Source organism: Agrilus planipennis, unplaced genomic scaffold (genome assembly GCF_000699045.2).
Source record: "Agrilus planipennis isolate EAB-ADULT unplaced genomic scaffold, Apla_2.0 scaffold3, whole genome shotgun sequence".
NCBI lineage: Eukaryota > Metazoa > Arthropoda > Insecta > Coleoptera > Buprestidae > Agrilus > Agrilus planipennis.
The window spans coordinates 2163794-2182328 of NW_020442460.1; the positions used below are offsets into that span (position 1 = coordinate 2163794).

Here is an 18535-nt window from a genome sequence, read left to right on the forward strand (position 1 = left end):
GGCTTTACGGTTTTTCAGGAACTGTCCGTAAACGTATAGTGGCATTAGCTCATAAGACAATTACTCTTGGGCATCAGCAGTTTTTCCGATCAAAGAAAAAAGGAGCTTTATGCGAATTACAGTTTTTATCATTTTGAACTACTTCCTTTAGAGGGTAACCGTTAAAAAGGTGCATACCTTCTCAAAAAGTAATATAATTAAAGGAATCTGACGAATAATAACGAAACGAAATCGCAGATACTTAAAAAAATAAACGTCCAGGTGGTACGTTTGGATTATTGTCATTAACACTGTCTGTTTAGGTAATCTTTGTATGTTCTGTTCCATTGCCACTGATGATAAGTTTTTGCTCATCCTCTATCCCCCCTAAACCCACGTAGTGTTCACGGGATGTAGAAAAAATCGTATATTTTTCAGGGTTGGCAACAGTGCGCTACCCGAAAAATCTGCGTCGCCTAAGAATCAGAGCCCTAGCAGCTGGTAGGATCAATACCGCGTGCTATTGGTTTTAGTCATTACTGTGCTGGAGGCAATCGAAATAAGCGCAGGCTTGGCTTGGTTCGTTTCGTTTCATGTTTAACGATAGCCGACGACGCTACCGTAGGTCTGCGTTTGTTGCGGACAACGTAGCATCGTCGGCTGATATTTGGGGTAGAGGTAGAGGAAGGATGAGGCAACCGACATGCAACATTTGCGTTTGTCGGTCCCGTCCGTGGGAATTTCAGCGATTTTCGAAACAGGATTCTAGTTCGTCAAGTTGCTTGCTTGTGTGTTGAATAGGAGGAATCCTTTTGAACGCTTACAATGACAACTAAGGGAGTCTCTAAATGTAGGTCAGTGCCCTTCGATTTGTGATGGGGCTTCCTTTTTCATATTTTTCGGCATCATATCTTCTATGACAAACAGATACAGGAGATGCAGGATTTCATTTGCCAAACAGTGGATGTCAATGGAAAATGCTGATGGTGGAAAAATGATGAACAATTTTTTATTATGCCTTTGTCTTAAACCTAGATAATTTCCAAATTTCAACTGCTTGTACTTTTTCCAGCATGTTCTGATCGTTCTGTTCTGGACCCGTACATATTCTGGTGAATTGACTTCTTAATACCATAAAACTTCTTTGGGTTTTCTGTAGAGCCTTTATTTTCTTTCTTCCCACTTAATATTGTGTCTCCAGTTATTCAAACTTTCGCGCCTTTGCGTAATGGCTTCGCCATTGGTTTTTGGCATACCCCCCAGTCCTCCCTGCCGTGCGCCGTGCTGCAGCATGCGCGCGCTTCGTGTTCCGCTCATCCCAGCTCAGTACTGACCGGCAGCGGTCATGATAACTTCGCCCTGCTTGTTGACGGGTGTGTCGTTCTCTCGCAATCGTGTTAGTGCTGAACCTCTTCGGTTCGGCAACCCGCCGCCTTCGACCTATTACCACCAGTCGTTTTCCGGTATCAGCAGGGTTGAAGTTGTGTCTTTGCTGTCGGTTGTGCCCGTGGTGAACGCCTGGGGTTCGGATTACGCGTCCTTATCGGCGCATCTTCATATCCTGCACTGGGAGTTGCTCTTGGGGTTTGAGGGTAGTAGCGTCGCACGGTTACGGCAACAACAGCAGTTGCACGAATATCGCAGACGCAGGGCTACGCCCGCTCCGCATGTTGTCTCCGGACTCTGGAATACGCTCGCCGTCTTCCAGCCTAGTTCCAGGACGATTAGGCCTACTATGGAAACGAGGTAGAGATTTGTTTTGTTACACTTTGGGGGGCCCCTAAATATTGCTATTAAACTTATCACCGACTATAGAACTTAAATCCAAAATGCTACTCTTGTCCACAATCCAATGGATAATTGACACAAGAACATGATGAACCTTACAAAGTTATTCTTAACTGACCATGAAACTGATGTTTAGCTGTTCCTTTGAAAATAGTTAATGGATGAGTAGTAACTCTCGCTGTATTACATGTTACAGTGACTGTCTGGTAATTAATATTGCCAGTGTTATTACTCTTGTTCAAAGGGCAGTGATGTCGAGGCTTCGAAAAATATTAATTGCTTTTATTAACAGTAATACAATTGTTAGTGAGGCTCTTGGTAAATTAAGTATGTTCTATTAATATAATGAAAGAATGGAGTTTCTTACAGTGGTATATATTTAAAGTAAATTATTGTTTACGCTTAAAAGAATCCATTGCATTCAATTTTTGACGATATATTGTGGGATAAGCGACAATGGTTTCCTCTTTTTGTTGTCGAGGTATTCTTGAACGTGATGCCATTGTTCTTTGTGTGAGAAATACCAGCTGCATCGAAAAGCTGCTCGTCTTCTTTACAGAAGAAAGACCATTGCTTTTGCCAATATTCCCTTAATCTCCTTTGAATGAAAACGTCATTTTTAAGAGAAATTTTAGTTAACTTGCATTTTTCCATCGATCGAAGTGATAGTTCTTTGTATGATTTAATGTTGTAATGTGTTGGCTTCATTCTTTAGTAAGCCTTCCAAGTTTTAATATAGCAGCTGTTATAACTTTTTCTCCCAGACGAACGTCCCCAGACGTTGCATTGAAGTGGCTGATTTTGCCATTCGTATTTCGTACTCCTGATTCCCCAGAGAAGTGCTTGTAGATGTAAGTTCCTGTTTACTAGCTCACTGACTGCTTACCTTCTTTTGTACTTCTCCGACCATTTAGAATAATAAAACAATGAGGATTCAAGTACTCATTGCAAAACAGTACGGTGCAATGTGTTCATTTACCATGAAGGCAATTCCAGTCAAACTGGGTACAGACTACACATTTTGACCCTGAACTCCCATTGCCTCTTTCGTCATCATCGTCTTACGCCGACTGGATTGCTTATTAAAGTCAAACAGATTATGAACATAGAACGACCACATGATAGAATTATTCAATTTGAACTATTTCGTAAGATATCATCGGCTTCCATTTTCTATTTCTGTGCTTGACTAAAAATGAACAATATAAAACATATATATACGTATGTGTTATATATATATTTATGTTTTTGTATACTTCTGAATAAAGTGAAGGCTTTATCTGTGAAATTTGAATGGACTGTAGTTATGAATCGTCATTTGACTTTTAAAATCATTAGCGTCATAGAATCCTTTTATATCGGCCTTGACTATGAATTACTGTCTTTCTGCATCATCATTCCTGCTTTTAGTTTTAACTGACATTTGCTATTATATTTAAGTTATTAATTATTGTTTTTCTTCTACCGTACATTGTCCCCGCGACCTTTCGATATTTACTTACATGTTTGCATTTGAATAAACTTTATAAACATGTGTATATGAAATGTCAGTTGAAATTTAAAAAGTTGTAACTTATTATGAGATATATTACTGACCTTTTCGAGCTTTCAAAGAAATCGATTTTTTAAAATTGTTTTCCATTTCCCGTCTTAAACATAAGTAATAATGTAATAATCTATAAATGTTAAGTATAGGCAGTTACGTTTTGGTATACATTTGTAGGTACAATACGTAGTTTCGCCATTTGTTAATTTCTATGCGGCGGAAATGCGTCATAACCTTGGAGGCTACTTTTTCGATTTTATCAAAACCTATATAACGATTTCTGCCATATTTCTTACCATTAAACTAAGCAAACATTCGAATAAATATCATACTAATCGTGAGATTATGGTAGCTACATAAAATTATTTTGATCGGCAACTTTCGACTGTGAATATTGTCGCGTAATAAAACACCTTCCTAACTATTACTAAATTTATTTAATAATTTACTCTTTATTCAACACTATATCGCATACTTTGTTACTTCTTTGGTTTTTCTACTTCGCTTTGGATCGCCTCGTAACTCAATATTGTACTAACTCCTCTCCCGACCTGGTGGCAGTTATAAGGACTCGTCATGTTCTTGAACGATCCCGAATGTAACGTCTAGAAAATCCGATCTTTGTCACCATGTATGTTAGGTTGCATACACGGGACACTGTATGTTGGATTGCCTACATACATGTGACACTGCCCCCTCTTCTAAAACTGATCATCCCGATCGATAACGTTGCCTCTATAGGGAGCAGGCCGGTAAAATTGGAAGATCTCCATTTTCGCCCAAGGTCCCTTCTGAATTCGATCAACCACGTCATTGATACCTCTAGTAACGGTGTATGGATCATACCAAGAGTGTAGTAGTTTCTGGCAACGTCCCTTCCACCTTGGTGGATTATATAGCCATACTTTGATACTTCATTAAACCCACCAGAATTGGCTCGTCGATCGTATCTGGTCCTTGTAGTTCGCCTGCGTATTCATCTGTAGATACTGGAGAGTCTCCAGGACGACCAAGCATCATGTCCGCTGGCAACCTGAGTTCTTTCTCAAACAAAATGCTAATCGGTGTTCTTCTAATTGTCTCCTGGATGAGGGATCTATAAGCGAAGGATAGTGGTATGTGTCGGTCCCAGTCACTTAGATGTTCGTTGACGACGCTTTTTAGAGTGGTCTCCAGAGTGACTTTAAATCGTTCTACCATTCCATCAGACTGCGGGTGTAAAGGCGTAGTCCTCGGTTTTGTGATGCCCATTAGTTCAGTGACTTTCTTGAACAAAGCCGATTTGAAGTTGTTGCATTGATCGGGAATGATTTTCCAGTTGGACTCCATATCGGATCTTCCTGTTATTGACAAACTTCTCAGCAACGGTGTATGTTTTCTTTTTCGTTATCGGATATGCTTGGGGCCAAGCTAAAGTAAAATCCATGACTACTAAGATGTATTTGTTACCGGACTCTGTCACAAGGAATGGTCCTGCTACGTCAACTACGATTCTCTCAAATGCATTGTACTGCTGCATTCGTCCACGACTTCTTATCTTCGGTGCCTTACCGGCGGTGTATGTCCTCCACATCGCTTCTACTTCGCTCGCGCACCTTCCTTAGAGTCTTCGTGATTGTCCTTCGCCATGGATTGTTTCTAACCCTTCTGAAATTCTTTTCCTCGGAAGTACCACTTCGAGTTTGTTTCTGGTTCCATCTGGACTCTTCTGCATTCTCTGCGTGGCCAAAGATAAGGAAAGTCTATTGGGCCCAACACCTCTTTGTTATCTGGCCTGCGATGGTTGTCACGAAGGTGCATCTTCTTTTGGTCTCATTAATGGGCCAGTATATTCGCCCTTCCTCTTGTCTTCGATTAATTCTTTATCTTCCCAAGAGCTCTCAGACAGAATGGTGGTTAGGTTACAACAGATCGATGTCATTTCTTTCTTCTCCCCAGGTGAACAATGTTTGTAGTTTTCCATGCAAGGTCTCCGGAATAGTGCATCTGCGTTGTCCTGTTGTTTGCCTGAGCGATTCTCGATATCGAAGTCACGTTCCTGCTATTGCTGTAACCCTTGTGATATCCGTCTTCCGACTGTTTCTTTGCCGAAAGACCGTATATTATGTAAGGGGCATTCTTGACTTGGTGATCAATTCTTCCACAATTCCAGCACTTCGGACGACCACTGTAATTCTTCCAAATTGAAACGTAACAATCAGTCCTTCCACATTTTCAATATTTTGGAATTCATTCTCTTGGGGGGCAATCTCGATTTATGTGACCTAATCTTCTGCAATTCCAGCATTTTAGACGACCACTGTAGCTCTTACATTCTCTACCAAAATGACTAGTCTTTCTACATTCCCAACATTTCGTTTGCATTATTTGATGAGCGACACGATACAGTGCTCTGTAGTTGTGCCGTCGTAGATTTCGGTTTGTTGCACCTGTACATGGTCCTTGGAAGTTTGTTTCGCCGCTTCATCTAAGTCATTGAACAGTGCTTCACTTGGACTTTTGTGGCGTGATAGTCTGAGAACTTGTTGTAGTTCACCATCCATGACTCTATCGATGAATGTTTGCACAGTTAGTTGGTCTATGAACTCCTTAGGGGCAGATGGATATGCTAATCTTACAAGACGCTCCACGTCGGGTTGAAATTGTTGAAGAGACTCATTCATTGATTACGGCTTTTCAGCTGCGTCTGATGTACTTCTTGTAAATGTTTATCGCCGCATCTCATTTCTAGACGGTTGCACCGGAATCGTCAGCTCTCTCAGAAGTGGGTAGTTTTAGCTTTTTAATTTATTCCCTCATTTCTCCTCTTATGTCTTTGATCTTTTCCAGCTCATCTCTAATATTATTTCTTCTTTATCTTTCTCCATTTTTTGTGTCATTTCCACTTGCCCAGCATTTATTTCTGGCATCAGTGCTATTAAAGCTTTTATTTGTTCCTCCAATTAGGCTTCGGTACCGCTGGTTGTAACAGGCATGAAAATTTTCGATTTCATCTGAAAAGTTCTATGAGATTCTTCGATTCTGTCAAAACCGTTCATTTTCTTTGCTAGCTTAAGGATGATGCATGACTTGCTACGGTTATTCAGGATCCGAAAATATTTATCTCGAAATGAACGAATAACATACCCTCAACTATTACAAACTCAGGATACTATACCTGATGTTTACTTATAAGAAACAATCCTTTAGTATTAATGGTTTTGGTAAAAAAGTTCTTTTTCCTTCAACAGCTGTGGCAAACATCATCGTGGCATATTACTCGGTGGAGTAATCTTTCCCATGACTTTGCGAAACCGATATTGATGTCCTACGATTAATTTTGGTAAAATCCTTCAGACCTAGAGTTGCTTTTGCAGAATTCTGTCCAGTAGGAGTACCTATGTACTTGTTATGAGTTGTGAGAAATGGTTGTACCTCTTGAATTTATCTTATAATGTAAGATGAGTTGTATCAATGTCACTTTAATCCATAAAAATATTGAATCTAGTCAATTAATATGCTGCCGTAGAAGTATGAATTTTAATATTCATGTACAAATAGTATCAAAATTGTCATCCATCCCATATCCATACAATAATGCAAATTCTCGTTTTCGAGGCGTAAACTTGATTAACTTGAATCACGAATAACTGGATGCACAAATAAATTCAAGCGTCGATGTGCTTGTTGATTTTCCTTTATTAAATAAATTGTTCTACGCTAATGATGAGAGAGAGAGAAGGAAAGAAAGGAAGCTCAACACACATGGAAGTGCATAAATATAGATAGACTGTGTCGCATGTGTGTTTGTTGTATAAGTGAGAAAATAGGAACGCCTAACTTAACTACTGCGTAGAGGATGAGATTATATGATAAAATATAGAAACAGATGCACCAAGAGGAGGTTATTAAACTTAATTTTAGTGGGCTGGAAATGTGATTTGACAAGCAATCAACAGCAACGTAGGGGTTCCCGGAATATCCATATATATAAAAGAAAGTCGTCTTAGTTACACCATTTATAACTCAAAAACGGCTGAACCGATTTGGCTGAAAATTGGTGGGGAGGTAGCTTACAAACGGGAGAAGGACATAGGATACTTTTTATCACTTTCCACGAGAAAAACGTGGTATATGTAAACGCAACTGACATGGAATGACAAAACTTAAATGACAGCAAAACGAAAACTTTATAAATCAAATCATCGATCTACCCGTTCATTTGTTAAAAATGGTATAACAAAACGCAACAGACATGGAATAACAAAACGCAACTGACAGCTAAACGTAATGTTGTCTAGGTTAAGTACGATGTTTTATTTATAGTCAGATTTACCTGAAACTTGGCTTTAATGCCTTTTCGTATAAAATTAGTCACATACATACCTATTTCAAAATTTTACAAAAGTCTACCTCTTTAGGAAGCTGAAAGGGGTTTGCAAAGATTGCATGTTTGTTTTCGGTCCGATTTACTTGAAACTGGTTTAAAAATTCAANACCCTGATAAGACGTTATTCATTAAACGCTGGAAAGTAGACGGGGAGTTTTTTAAGCCGAAAGGCATCCTGGTAAATTCATAGTGGCCAGAATGAGTGGAAAAGGCTGTTTTAGGTATGTCATCGGGTTTCATCGGAATTTGGTGGAATCCACTGGCTAAATCTAATATAGTGAAGTATTTGGAGCAACCCAATTGATCTAAAATATCTTCGATAAGAGGGAGAGGAAATGAGTCACCCACTGTGACATTATTCAACTTGCGGTAGTCAACGACTACTCTCCATTTCTTTTGATCAGATGCATCTCGTTTTTTTGGAACTATCCACAGAGGACTGCAATAAGGAGAAACAGAGGGACGAATGATGCCTTGTTTAAGCATTTTTTGGATTTGTTTGTTAACTTCCTCCTTGTGAATATTAGGAAATCTGTATATTTTAGAACTTATAGGAGTTGGATCAGTTACTTTAATCTCATGTTGGATAGAATTAGTAGGGGTTAGTTGATCGTTTGGTAAGTAAAAGATGTCATTGAATTCTGAGCAGATATTGAGGATCGAATGCTTTTCTTCAGAATTCAAATGTTCCAAACGAAGATTATCTTTCAAAATTTCTAAACGATTGGATGTAGAGTTTGTGGTAGGATTAAGATTCAAAATACAACATCCATTTTCCTCGAAAGGTTCTAGTAAAATTTTAATATTCTTAACCTTAATATGCTTTAAGGATGTGTTAAGAATAGTGGTGAGAGCTTTTCCTCTATCATTTACCCTAACGATAGCCTTAGCCAGATAAACTCCATCACAAATAGTGATTTCAGGACAAATTCCCTGTTTAACCTCACTGTTAGCTATTTCAATTTCTATTAAGGTTTCTGAACGAGGATTAAGTAAGTAAGTGTGTGAATTGTTTGGATTTGAATTAGTGCGTAAAGGAATCGGGAAAGGCAAAGAATTAATTTTTAGTTCTGCTTTATTAAAGTTAATTTCGGCATGTTCTTGCTTAAGAAAATCGTTTCCAATAAGACCGTCAAACGGAATGTTTGTTTCCTGTTTGATAATATGAAATTTTGCATTAAAATTTTTATTATAAATTTCCAAATTTAGTAAAATGCTACCAATTGTTTGAACAGGTGAATTTATGCTCAACCCGTTTAAAGTAAGAACTTCAGAAGGATTATACTTTGATTTTGTAAGTTTTAATTTTGGCAGTTTAATTAAAGAAACGTTTGCGCCTGTATCGACTAAAAACTTAAGTTCAATACCTTGATAAAAGACTTTGATATAAGCAGAATTTTCTTTAGTCAGAAAGATTTCAATTGGAGTTTCATCACATGGATTTAAGGTAGAATTTAATTGTGACTTATAATTAGAAAAAGAGTTAGGGAGTTGGGAAGGTAATTTTAATTTTGGATAGTGTTCTAAATCACTTACGCCATTTGAATGTCGATTTCCACAGGTGAGGCGTCCACCTGTGGTAGCGCGGAGTTTAAATTAACATTTCTAGGAGTATTACTTAAAGAATTTCGATTTTGATTAGTGTTAGAAATGTTTTCATTTTTTCGTTTGTTATTATACTCTCGTTTGCGACATTCGTCAATAAGGTGACCCTGTTTTTTGCAGTATCTACAAAATTTGTCATTATAATTATTAGTGGTACGATTAGAATTGGAAGTGGTATTATAGTTAACAGAACTGGTTTCATTACTTTGTCGTTTGTAACAGTTTTTTGTGGTATGACCGCTTCTTTTACAAAAATTACAAGATTTGATAGAATTTACTTTAAATTCGACACGAGAGATTTTTAGTGCTCTTTCTTCTTCAATAGCTTTTGAGATTGCGGCTGAAAGATTGTCTAAATTTTGGGATCGTAAAAATCTAGATATTTCTGGGGTCGAATGATGAATAAACCTACTGAGAGCAAGCTCGTGAATAGTCTCGATTTTACTACACCTATCGTTTTCGTCTCTGACAGGTATCGTACTGAGTATACGGTTTACGATTTTGTCGAGGCGTTCATGAAATGAAGCAACTGATTCATTAGTACCTTGTTTTAGGGTGTTTAACTCTTCCATGAGTTGGATATAATGCTTTTTGTCCTGATAATAAGTACATAGTATTTCTTTTAGTTGATTCCAATTTACATAAGCTTTGCCATGAAGTAAATTTCTAACATTACCAGTTAATCTTGAAATTATGAAAGCAAGTAACGCGTGTTGTTGAGTTTCGTTAGCTAAAGAAACGGCATTACTACAATTAGTTAAGAATTCGTTAAAATCTTGTCTTTTCCCATCAAACGATTTTGGAATTAGTGAGCATAAGAATTGTAAAGAAAGTTGTTCTGTGTTTGAAGGAATTTGATTATTAAAATTTGTTAAATGAGTTGGATTTTGACCATTAGAGTTTGTTGAATTGGTTGGATTTTGAGGTTCCATATTTTAATTTGATTTGAAAAACCAATGTCAGCGAGTAAATATATATATATATATATATATATATATGGGAACAGGAAGTAGAAAGGAGTTACAGAGGTTTTTGGATACTAAGTACAACCAAAACCAATCAAAGTCGACAAAAGAACGTGCAACTTACTTGTAAAACAGTACAGCAGACGGAAAAAAAACTCTTGTTGCGTCCAACAGTTGTCCTTCGCTGATTCCTGTTGTTGTCCAGGCGTTGAGGAAATTGTTCGAAGAGTTGAAACTCACCAAGTCGAGAAACGAATACACTTTTCCCAACAATGTAACAAATTTATCCCACTTCTGACACCAAAATTTTAATGTCAGGGCTTCTGACACCAGGCAGTCTTTTCTATGTGTTTGCCGACACAATAACAATTCCTTAATAATAAAAGGGGCGAGCGAAGTAAGTTAAACTAATTTATTTGTCCCTTACTTTGGTATTAAATAACATGGACCAGTGATAAAATATGAGAGGTATCTAACAAAGTAATAGAAGCTAACACGTAAATAGAAAAATAATAAACTGGGACTTCAAAAGTATCCTTAAAACCCTGAAGATCTTTAATTTACTTTATATTGGACGATTAGTGAAATTTGAAGGTTTAAAACCTTTGGAATGTCGCATTTTCCGGATTGAAATTACCAACAGGACGGTGTTTAACGTTTACAGTTACTATTATTCCTATTTATAGCGGCATTTGGATATGTAGGAGGCATATTTTTTGTGCCTGTACTATTATTTTTTCGTTTGCTTTATATAAAAAGCGTGCATACACGAGCCAATCCTTTATGGTAAGAGGTCTGTTCTAAAAATAGGCGAAGGCGTCCAACAGCAAGCATCCAAGCATACTTTGCAATATTATAAAGCGGAGCGAGTTCGATGTCTGTTTTGTTTTGGTGACGAGAAATGATGATGCAGTCGCTTCTCCTAATAAGAGACTGCAGAAATACTTCGAAAAATGCCAACCGGAATGAAAAAATTTCGTATTATATTCGATATTCCTTATCCCTTATTCTTTATAAAATGAAAAGGGAAATTAATTTGTTGATCTAGATTTTTATAGGGTCAAACAATTCACAAAACCAAGTTATGGATTTGAGAATAAGAGAGTTTGAAAATAGTGCGTTTACCTGTTGTTAATGCAAATACATTTGATTCGTTCTCAACTTTCTCAAGATTGTTATTTTGTGAACGTTTTAGTAATTGTTTCTATTTTTTTCAGGTAAATATCAGCACCATCTCCTTGATTTGATCTTTAGCGTGTGGTACATAAGTAAGGTAATGTTTTTGGGAAATATCTGATTCAAATGTTCCTCAAATTATAAATTTGGTGAAGGTATCTAAAGAAAAAAAATAATTAATATTTTTTTGTGAAGATGGGACATATTGTTAATAAAAAGTATTGGGTATTTACAGTGATGTAGCAATGCGTAATTTGCGATGTGTTTGATTCTGTTTTTATGTTTATATTAATAGTTATGTTAATAATCTAACATTGCTAATGCTTTCCCCGACTAAACAACTGGGGATGGAGCTCTAGATATTCTGTAAACCGTGACAATCATTGTTTTTAAGAAGTAGAAATGCAGAGTTCAATCATTGTATAATTCAAGGTCAAGGTTTATGAGATTTTGAACAATCTCTACCAGTAATTTTGCAAATTTATAATTCGTTAATTAATTAATTAATAAATAGTTTTATTAGAAAGCTATTTAGTAGACGTTTCGGTATGAGAATCATCATGATCGTGGTTCGTAATATTGTTTATTAAAATCACAAAACGGGTTAAATAAGTGAAAAAAAAATTGATAAAAGTAACAGAACTGAGCACACCATGGACGAACTGTTTCCATAGGTATTTCTCATTAGAATCTAACTAAGTAGGGTATGTCATAAATGTTTCGAAAATTTAATCAGAAAGGCATTTACAGTTTAAGTCGTTCACGACTGTAGATGTAGTGTATACGCCAGAGCGAACTTGGCATTGAACCGTCCCTCGTCTTTATGAAAAAACAAAAAGTTGCCCAAGAACGCCGTCTCGTCGGTCGTCGTCATAGTTGGTGGTGGTGCTTGAATAGCAGACGACGACCGACCACATTTTACGACACATCTGTTCGCACGACACTGTCAGTATTCATTGTGTGGCTTTAGCCACATCCGAAGGCGACCGTTCGAATTCACGTTTTGCTCGTGGTGCTTAACGATAAAGTCGTTCGTCTTGCTTTTGGTAGTGTAGTGGAGGTACCATTCAAAGAACTGTATTCGACTTACTGATGCGATGTTGCCAAAACTGCAGTCATATACGTAAACTGCTTAATTTTCATTTTTAAATCAAATCTTGAACGATGAACTTGTTCGTATCATAATATTTTTTGATGATAGTCAATATCCAATTGGTCTAGAAACTCAGTACCTGTCCCATACTCTTAAAAATAATAATTTTATTGAAGCAATTGCCGAAGTTTTGATGTAGGTGATATGAGTTTACCGTGTGTTTTCCCTTATTATTCCCATATCATTCCATTTTCTCCATTAAATAAATAATAGGTAGAACCAGAGATGGTAGCCAGAACGACTTATTTTGAAGATGATTTGGCAATGCGAAGCGGAGATGTAGACGCAACAAGAGCAAAAACGAACGTTCGATGTGGAAGTATGCGGTTAATTTTACACTCGACATAAACAAGGTTCACGACATTCATTTGTTCTGCTCTTGGAAATATTGCTTGCTACCATTGAATACTAAACGAAAATAAGTTTGGATGCGAACAAAGAGAAACGGGTAATGGGACCGTACACATATGAGTAATATGTTGTATCAATCTAACCAGATACAACAATATTACGTTCAATTAAAATACTCCACATACTTTTCTTATCTAGGTATATAATTATCACCACACCAGAAATAGTAAATATCTTTGAATTCATAGGATTGTGAAATTGAAACTTTTTCTCAGGCATTAGGCTACTGTTCACAGGTGGTTAGGGCTGCGGGATATTCAAGTTTCAAGAAATTGCGAAGATTATTCGGAATGGAAAATAGTGGAGGTGCGTGTCCAATAAGTATCCGGATAGACAATCCTATAATGATGATGGTCCCTTGGTTCAATTTTGCCTTTGTTTGTAACGTATTTTCCTTACTGTACACCTACTGTCTTTTGTACCCTCGTGTAGTATATTTTATCGAGGTGGTTGGCATCAGGAGTTCAACCGAACCAATAGCGTATCTGTTAAGTAGATATGTCATAATTCATACTTTTCCTGTTAATTTTCCCACAATTGCCCACAAAAAGGTTCTATAAAAAGTCTCAAAAGTAGAAGGTGGAAGCTGGACAAGAGCACGAAATACCTGGATTATTATTAGTTAAAAGCCTACCTATGTAGGTATCTAATGATTCTAACACTTTCGTCATTTTGTTTGGTTTTCCATTTAGATATTAATCTTCATGGCAGCTTGTGTTATACAACTGGTTGTAACCGTGGTACCTTCTTCTATTTTTGTAACCGATGATAACATTATGTAGAATAACCAAAATGTCCACCTTCTGTTGTAGCAGTTGCCACGCAATCGTAAGTGGTTTCGTTGTGCAATTTTCGATGTTTTCCGTGAGAATTGTAAACACCTCAGCATCAAGGCGTCCTACAGAAAAAAAAAGACTCGATGACGCGCGTACCGAGCGTCTTTCACTTCCCAATTCAAGGTCCTTTTTAATGTCTTGTGTTTTTTTGCCTTTTTTTTATGAACTAAGGAAAAATTCGTTTTGTAGGGTCCTTTGAAAATCCGTGGGCTCAGGTCATTTATCATTTCAATTACTAGCTACTTATTATCGCTAATTTTGAGAAATGAATAGTTGGCTATTCGACCATCACATATTAACTATACGTTAGTTAAAGATGCCTGATTCATTTCGATGCCTTTCGAAATTTTCTTAAGTTCAAGGCGAAAAATGACAGTTGTTTGAACACTCGACGGCGTAATTTGTATTCCAATACACGCAATCTAAAAAGGAAGACAAACATATAACTTATTATTGCGAATTGTACTTACGAAATTCGTGTAGCCAATTGTCAAAAATCATCAGATTTGATGAGTCGCTAATTTGCACCGCGTAACCATTTTTCAGATGTTGAAGAAGTCTGCAGGGTTGCAAGGTTTGTATGTATACGTATAAATGGATAATTTTTTTGTCAAGGCCACGAGCTATTTAAAAATGATACCTGTCTGCTTTTGCCCGTTCGTTAGTTGCCTATCATCTACTAATTGATGCTTTGTAAGCAAAAGATTTGAATAGATCCTACAGGAAATTCTCTTTGCACAAGGTTGTCTCACTTGAACAGCTATGGTCGATTGATTTAATCAAAAGTTCCTATTGTTAAGTAACATTTCCACAAGTGTTTGTTTGGATAACCAGGCATGAAGGGTAATTAAGTATAGCTATATAATAATGAATATCTGCAAACTATACAGGTTCCGAACCTTTTACTTTTTAAGTAGAGGTATTTCAAAATTTTATGGATCGCGAAATGCGCGAAAGAGGTTGTCCCCTTATTGCTTTCATAGAGTATATTTCAAAAACATTGATTAGACCAGAGGACGGCAGACATCGGAGATACACTGAGAAAATAGTTTTGGTTCATTTACCAAAAAAAATTGTATCGACATTCAACTATTGCACCAAAAGTTTTTTTTCTTAAATCAATTACAAAATGTTTCGCTTATGTCGTTGACGATTCAATGAAAACCATTTATTTGTTATTATATTTTTTCTTTTATTGAGTCAATTACAGTAACGTGAAATAGCTTATGAAGAAACAGTAAAACTTCTGTTATGGGCTTATGACAAGTAACTTATACANGCATACACCATCTGGTGGCAAAATTTATAACTCGAATGAGGGAAAAATTTACATAGGAACTGTGCACGCAAATTGTAAAATTGTTTATTAAAATAGTAAAACACGTTAAAAAAGTAAAAAATTTTTTGATGAACACTGAGAAAATAGTTTTGGTTCATTTACCAAAAAAAATTGTATCGACATTCAACTATTGCACCAAAAGTTTTTTTTCTTAAATCAATTACAAAATGTTTCGCTTATGTCGTTGACGATTCAATGAAAACCATTTATTTGTTATTATATTTTTTCTTTTATTGAGTCAATTACAGTAACGTGAAATAGCTTATGAAGAAACAGTAAAACTTCTGTTATGGGCTTATGACAAGTAACTTATACATAACTCATTTGTCATATTCAACCATAAACAGTTCTTGTTGGTTCAACCACATTTCTCTCTCAGTGTAGAAGAGTCAAATTCTTGAGAAAAACAGGATAACAGGTATAAAGATATATGTTTATGATCATAGGTTAACGAAGTTGTCAAGGTCTATCTTGCATCATCCTAAAACTGGTTGGACACCCATCTTTCTATTTCCAATCAATTTTTCCGAAACTGGAGCATCTCTCATCCTTAATTATTTGCGAACAGTAAAGTAAAGATTCTTCACGTCTTAGAAGGTATCCAATCATCGTATCTCTCATTTTCCTTATTGACTTCCATAGCGCTCATTGTTCTTCTAGCCGTTTCTATATCTCCTCATTTCTAATCTTTTCTACCCACAGTATTTTCATCATCTTCCACGGCTTCCTCCCTTTTGGAAGTTTTGCTAATCTATCAGTTTTCGGCGACGCCACACTTAAAGCACTTTAACGAAAGCTCTTTTATTATTTTCTAAACGCAATTTTATTCACCATTTGCACTCGCAAATGGTGTTCTGCAGCAAAGCCACACTGAAAAGCCCAAAGAACTACTTGTGGCTCGCAAGACACGATTTGCCGACCACTGGATTAGACTATTAACCATGTATCTCGCTGTACAACCAGGGATGGAGTTCCATTAGATAAACTATAAACAGTGACGATCAGTGCTTTTAAGAGAAATCGATAAACGGGCGGATTTTTGTCATTGCGCAACCTACAACCCATGAAATTATGGATTATCTCTAGAATGGAGAGACCCATTAGTAGCATTTTTCTTTTAAAGTTGCAGCAAGTTCATGTGAAATTTTAAAACCCATCATCGAAAGATCCATTACCGCGAAACGAGCAAAGGCTTCATGTTATAGTTGACGAATACCCGTTATTAAATCTTTAAAAAAATCTTGACGTGTACAATATCTGCCAACAACGGGGTATCACGTACCACGTAATGATACTGCTAACGACGTCGATGTTCCGTATTGCTTCTATTCTGCAATTTTTATTTGCTTTTCCCGTATATGCCTATTCCTACAGTCGATATCTGCCCTTGAAAAAGATCCACACTACAAAAGGCCTTTCCGGTAACAAAAGAAAGCGTGACTTCATCCTTCTCACTCGGTTTCATCATGGACGCTCATATTCCTATCCCACTTCTGAACAAATAAAAAAAGGACATAAATCGCCATTGTTGTCGAGAAGTCTCTGTTCCGTGGACTTGAGTTATTACGCAAGTTGGGCAGAAACATCTGGACGTGAACCTTCGAAAACGGTGCCTTATGTAAACGAAACTTAAAGGCAGTTCGACTTTTAGACTATCGTATTTTTAGAGAAAAGGAAGTACCAAAAGACAATAAATTTCAGCCTGTCCTTTAGTTGAAACGTATTTTCTTCTAGGTATGTCAAGGAGGCTCAAATGTAGGTAGGTTATATCTCCAACTTTCACAAAGTGATCGTCACAAAATGTTATCGAAAATTCCATCTATGACATATGAAATAGAAATTTTTAAAGCACTTAACCGTTGATGTTGATGGTGATTGATATTAGATAAAAGATCGTCATTTCTTGAAGTAATTAGTAATAAAATAAAGGAATTTATGTCTTTGAGAAAATCATGAATTGTTTGATGGCATTTATTTCCCATCAGGATGCATTCGAAGAGCTTGTCGTTCCATATCATAATCGAACTTTTCCGCATGTCGAAATCATAAAACAAGCAATCATTACTTAATGTAAATGTTGCAGTTAGATTAACCATAATCCGTGTATTAAAACGTGTGTCTTGATGATCTGTAGGTACAAAGAAACGCTGTCGTGAAATAATTAGCTGCGAACGCACTTTGGTTAACAGTTTGCATTTGTTACACTGATTTGGGATGGAAACTAATTTAATCCATGTAAAAGTTGGGGAACCATTACAATATTTTATACCTACAGCATGCATCCATCAAATTATTGTTTTCTGTTTTATATTCCAAAAATTTATGTAAATCCTTGGTCAGTGAACTGTTGAACTATCCTAACCTAGCTATTTTTCGTATACGTTGTGTACATATTTTGCGAGGATTTATTAAGAACGACTTCATTGTCACAATTAATTCACTTTAACGGCATTATTGGGATCCGTCAAATGGGCATACACCATCTGGTGGCAAAATTTATAACTCGAATGAGGGAAAAATTTACATAGGAACTGTGCACGCAAATTGTAAAATTGTTTATTAAAATAATAAAACACGTTAAAAAAGTAAAAATTTTTTTGATGATGGAGTCGACGAAGTTTTCTTCTAAAGTTAAATCAAATAAAAAGTTAATATGTTCAGTGAAAAGCTGCAATAGCACTTCAGACATAGATCTTCACTCTTCACCTACATTAACTACTTTCCAATAAAAACTAACCGTTTTATATATGTAAAAAATATATTCGGAAAATTAGAGAAAAAAGTAAACTAATAGAAGCTTGGATGAAAGCAGTAGGTATCAAAGAAGTGAATTCCGGAATAAAAATTTGTTCACGTCATTTTAATGCACATGATTATATTTCAGCAAGTATTTACCATCAGCCATAACCTTAATATTTAAAACTAGAATCATACTAAAATTATAAAGTGAGAAATTATTTATTCCTGTGTAATTGATTTAACACAATTCTAATGATACGATATAAGTATTTTGAGGTTAAGAACCTACCTGCTGCAATACAACAAAGTTGCAATAATGTGTTTGCAACGTTCTCTTAAATCGGCTTTGCACGTGCAAGTCATTGATATGATATTGCTTAAATCGCCCAGAATCACCTCACCAATTATATAATGTGAATCACTTTTTAAATCCGAAGTTTGTAAAAAGTAGGCAGTAAACTTGACGGTATTTGAAGTCTAGCTTCCGGATTTGTTATTTCCGAATTTTATAATATGATTGGCATTAAAAACACGCTCACCTTCAACAAAATTTCCTTTCCGAGGCTTTGTGTCAGCCTAATCACATATTGTGTCAATACTTATCATTTTATCGTAATTTAAAAACTTGG

General features: G+C 36.3%; 1 protein-coding gene across 3 annotated transcripts in view; it reads left to right on the forward strand.

The window, feature by feature from the left end:
- The first annotated feature begins 1301 nt into the window (after nucleotides 1-1301).
- The window catches only part of LOC108742192 (protein gustavus), a 51406-nt gene continuing 34172 nt past the window's right edge, over nucleotides 1302-18535 (forward strand). For all 3 annotated transcript variants that reach the window (XM_018477264.1, XM_018477274.1, XM_018477282.1), the window contains exon 1: nucleotides 1302-1725. In XM_018477264.1, the coding sequence (XP_018332766.1) occupies nucleotides 1325-1725 (401 nt within the window). In that variant the 5' untranslated portion in view covers nucleotides 1302-1324. The remainder of the gene's footprint in view (nucleotides 1726-18535) is intronic.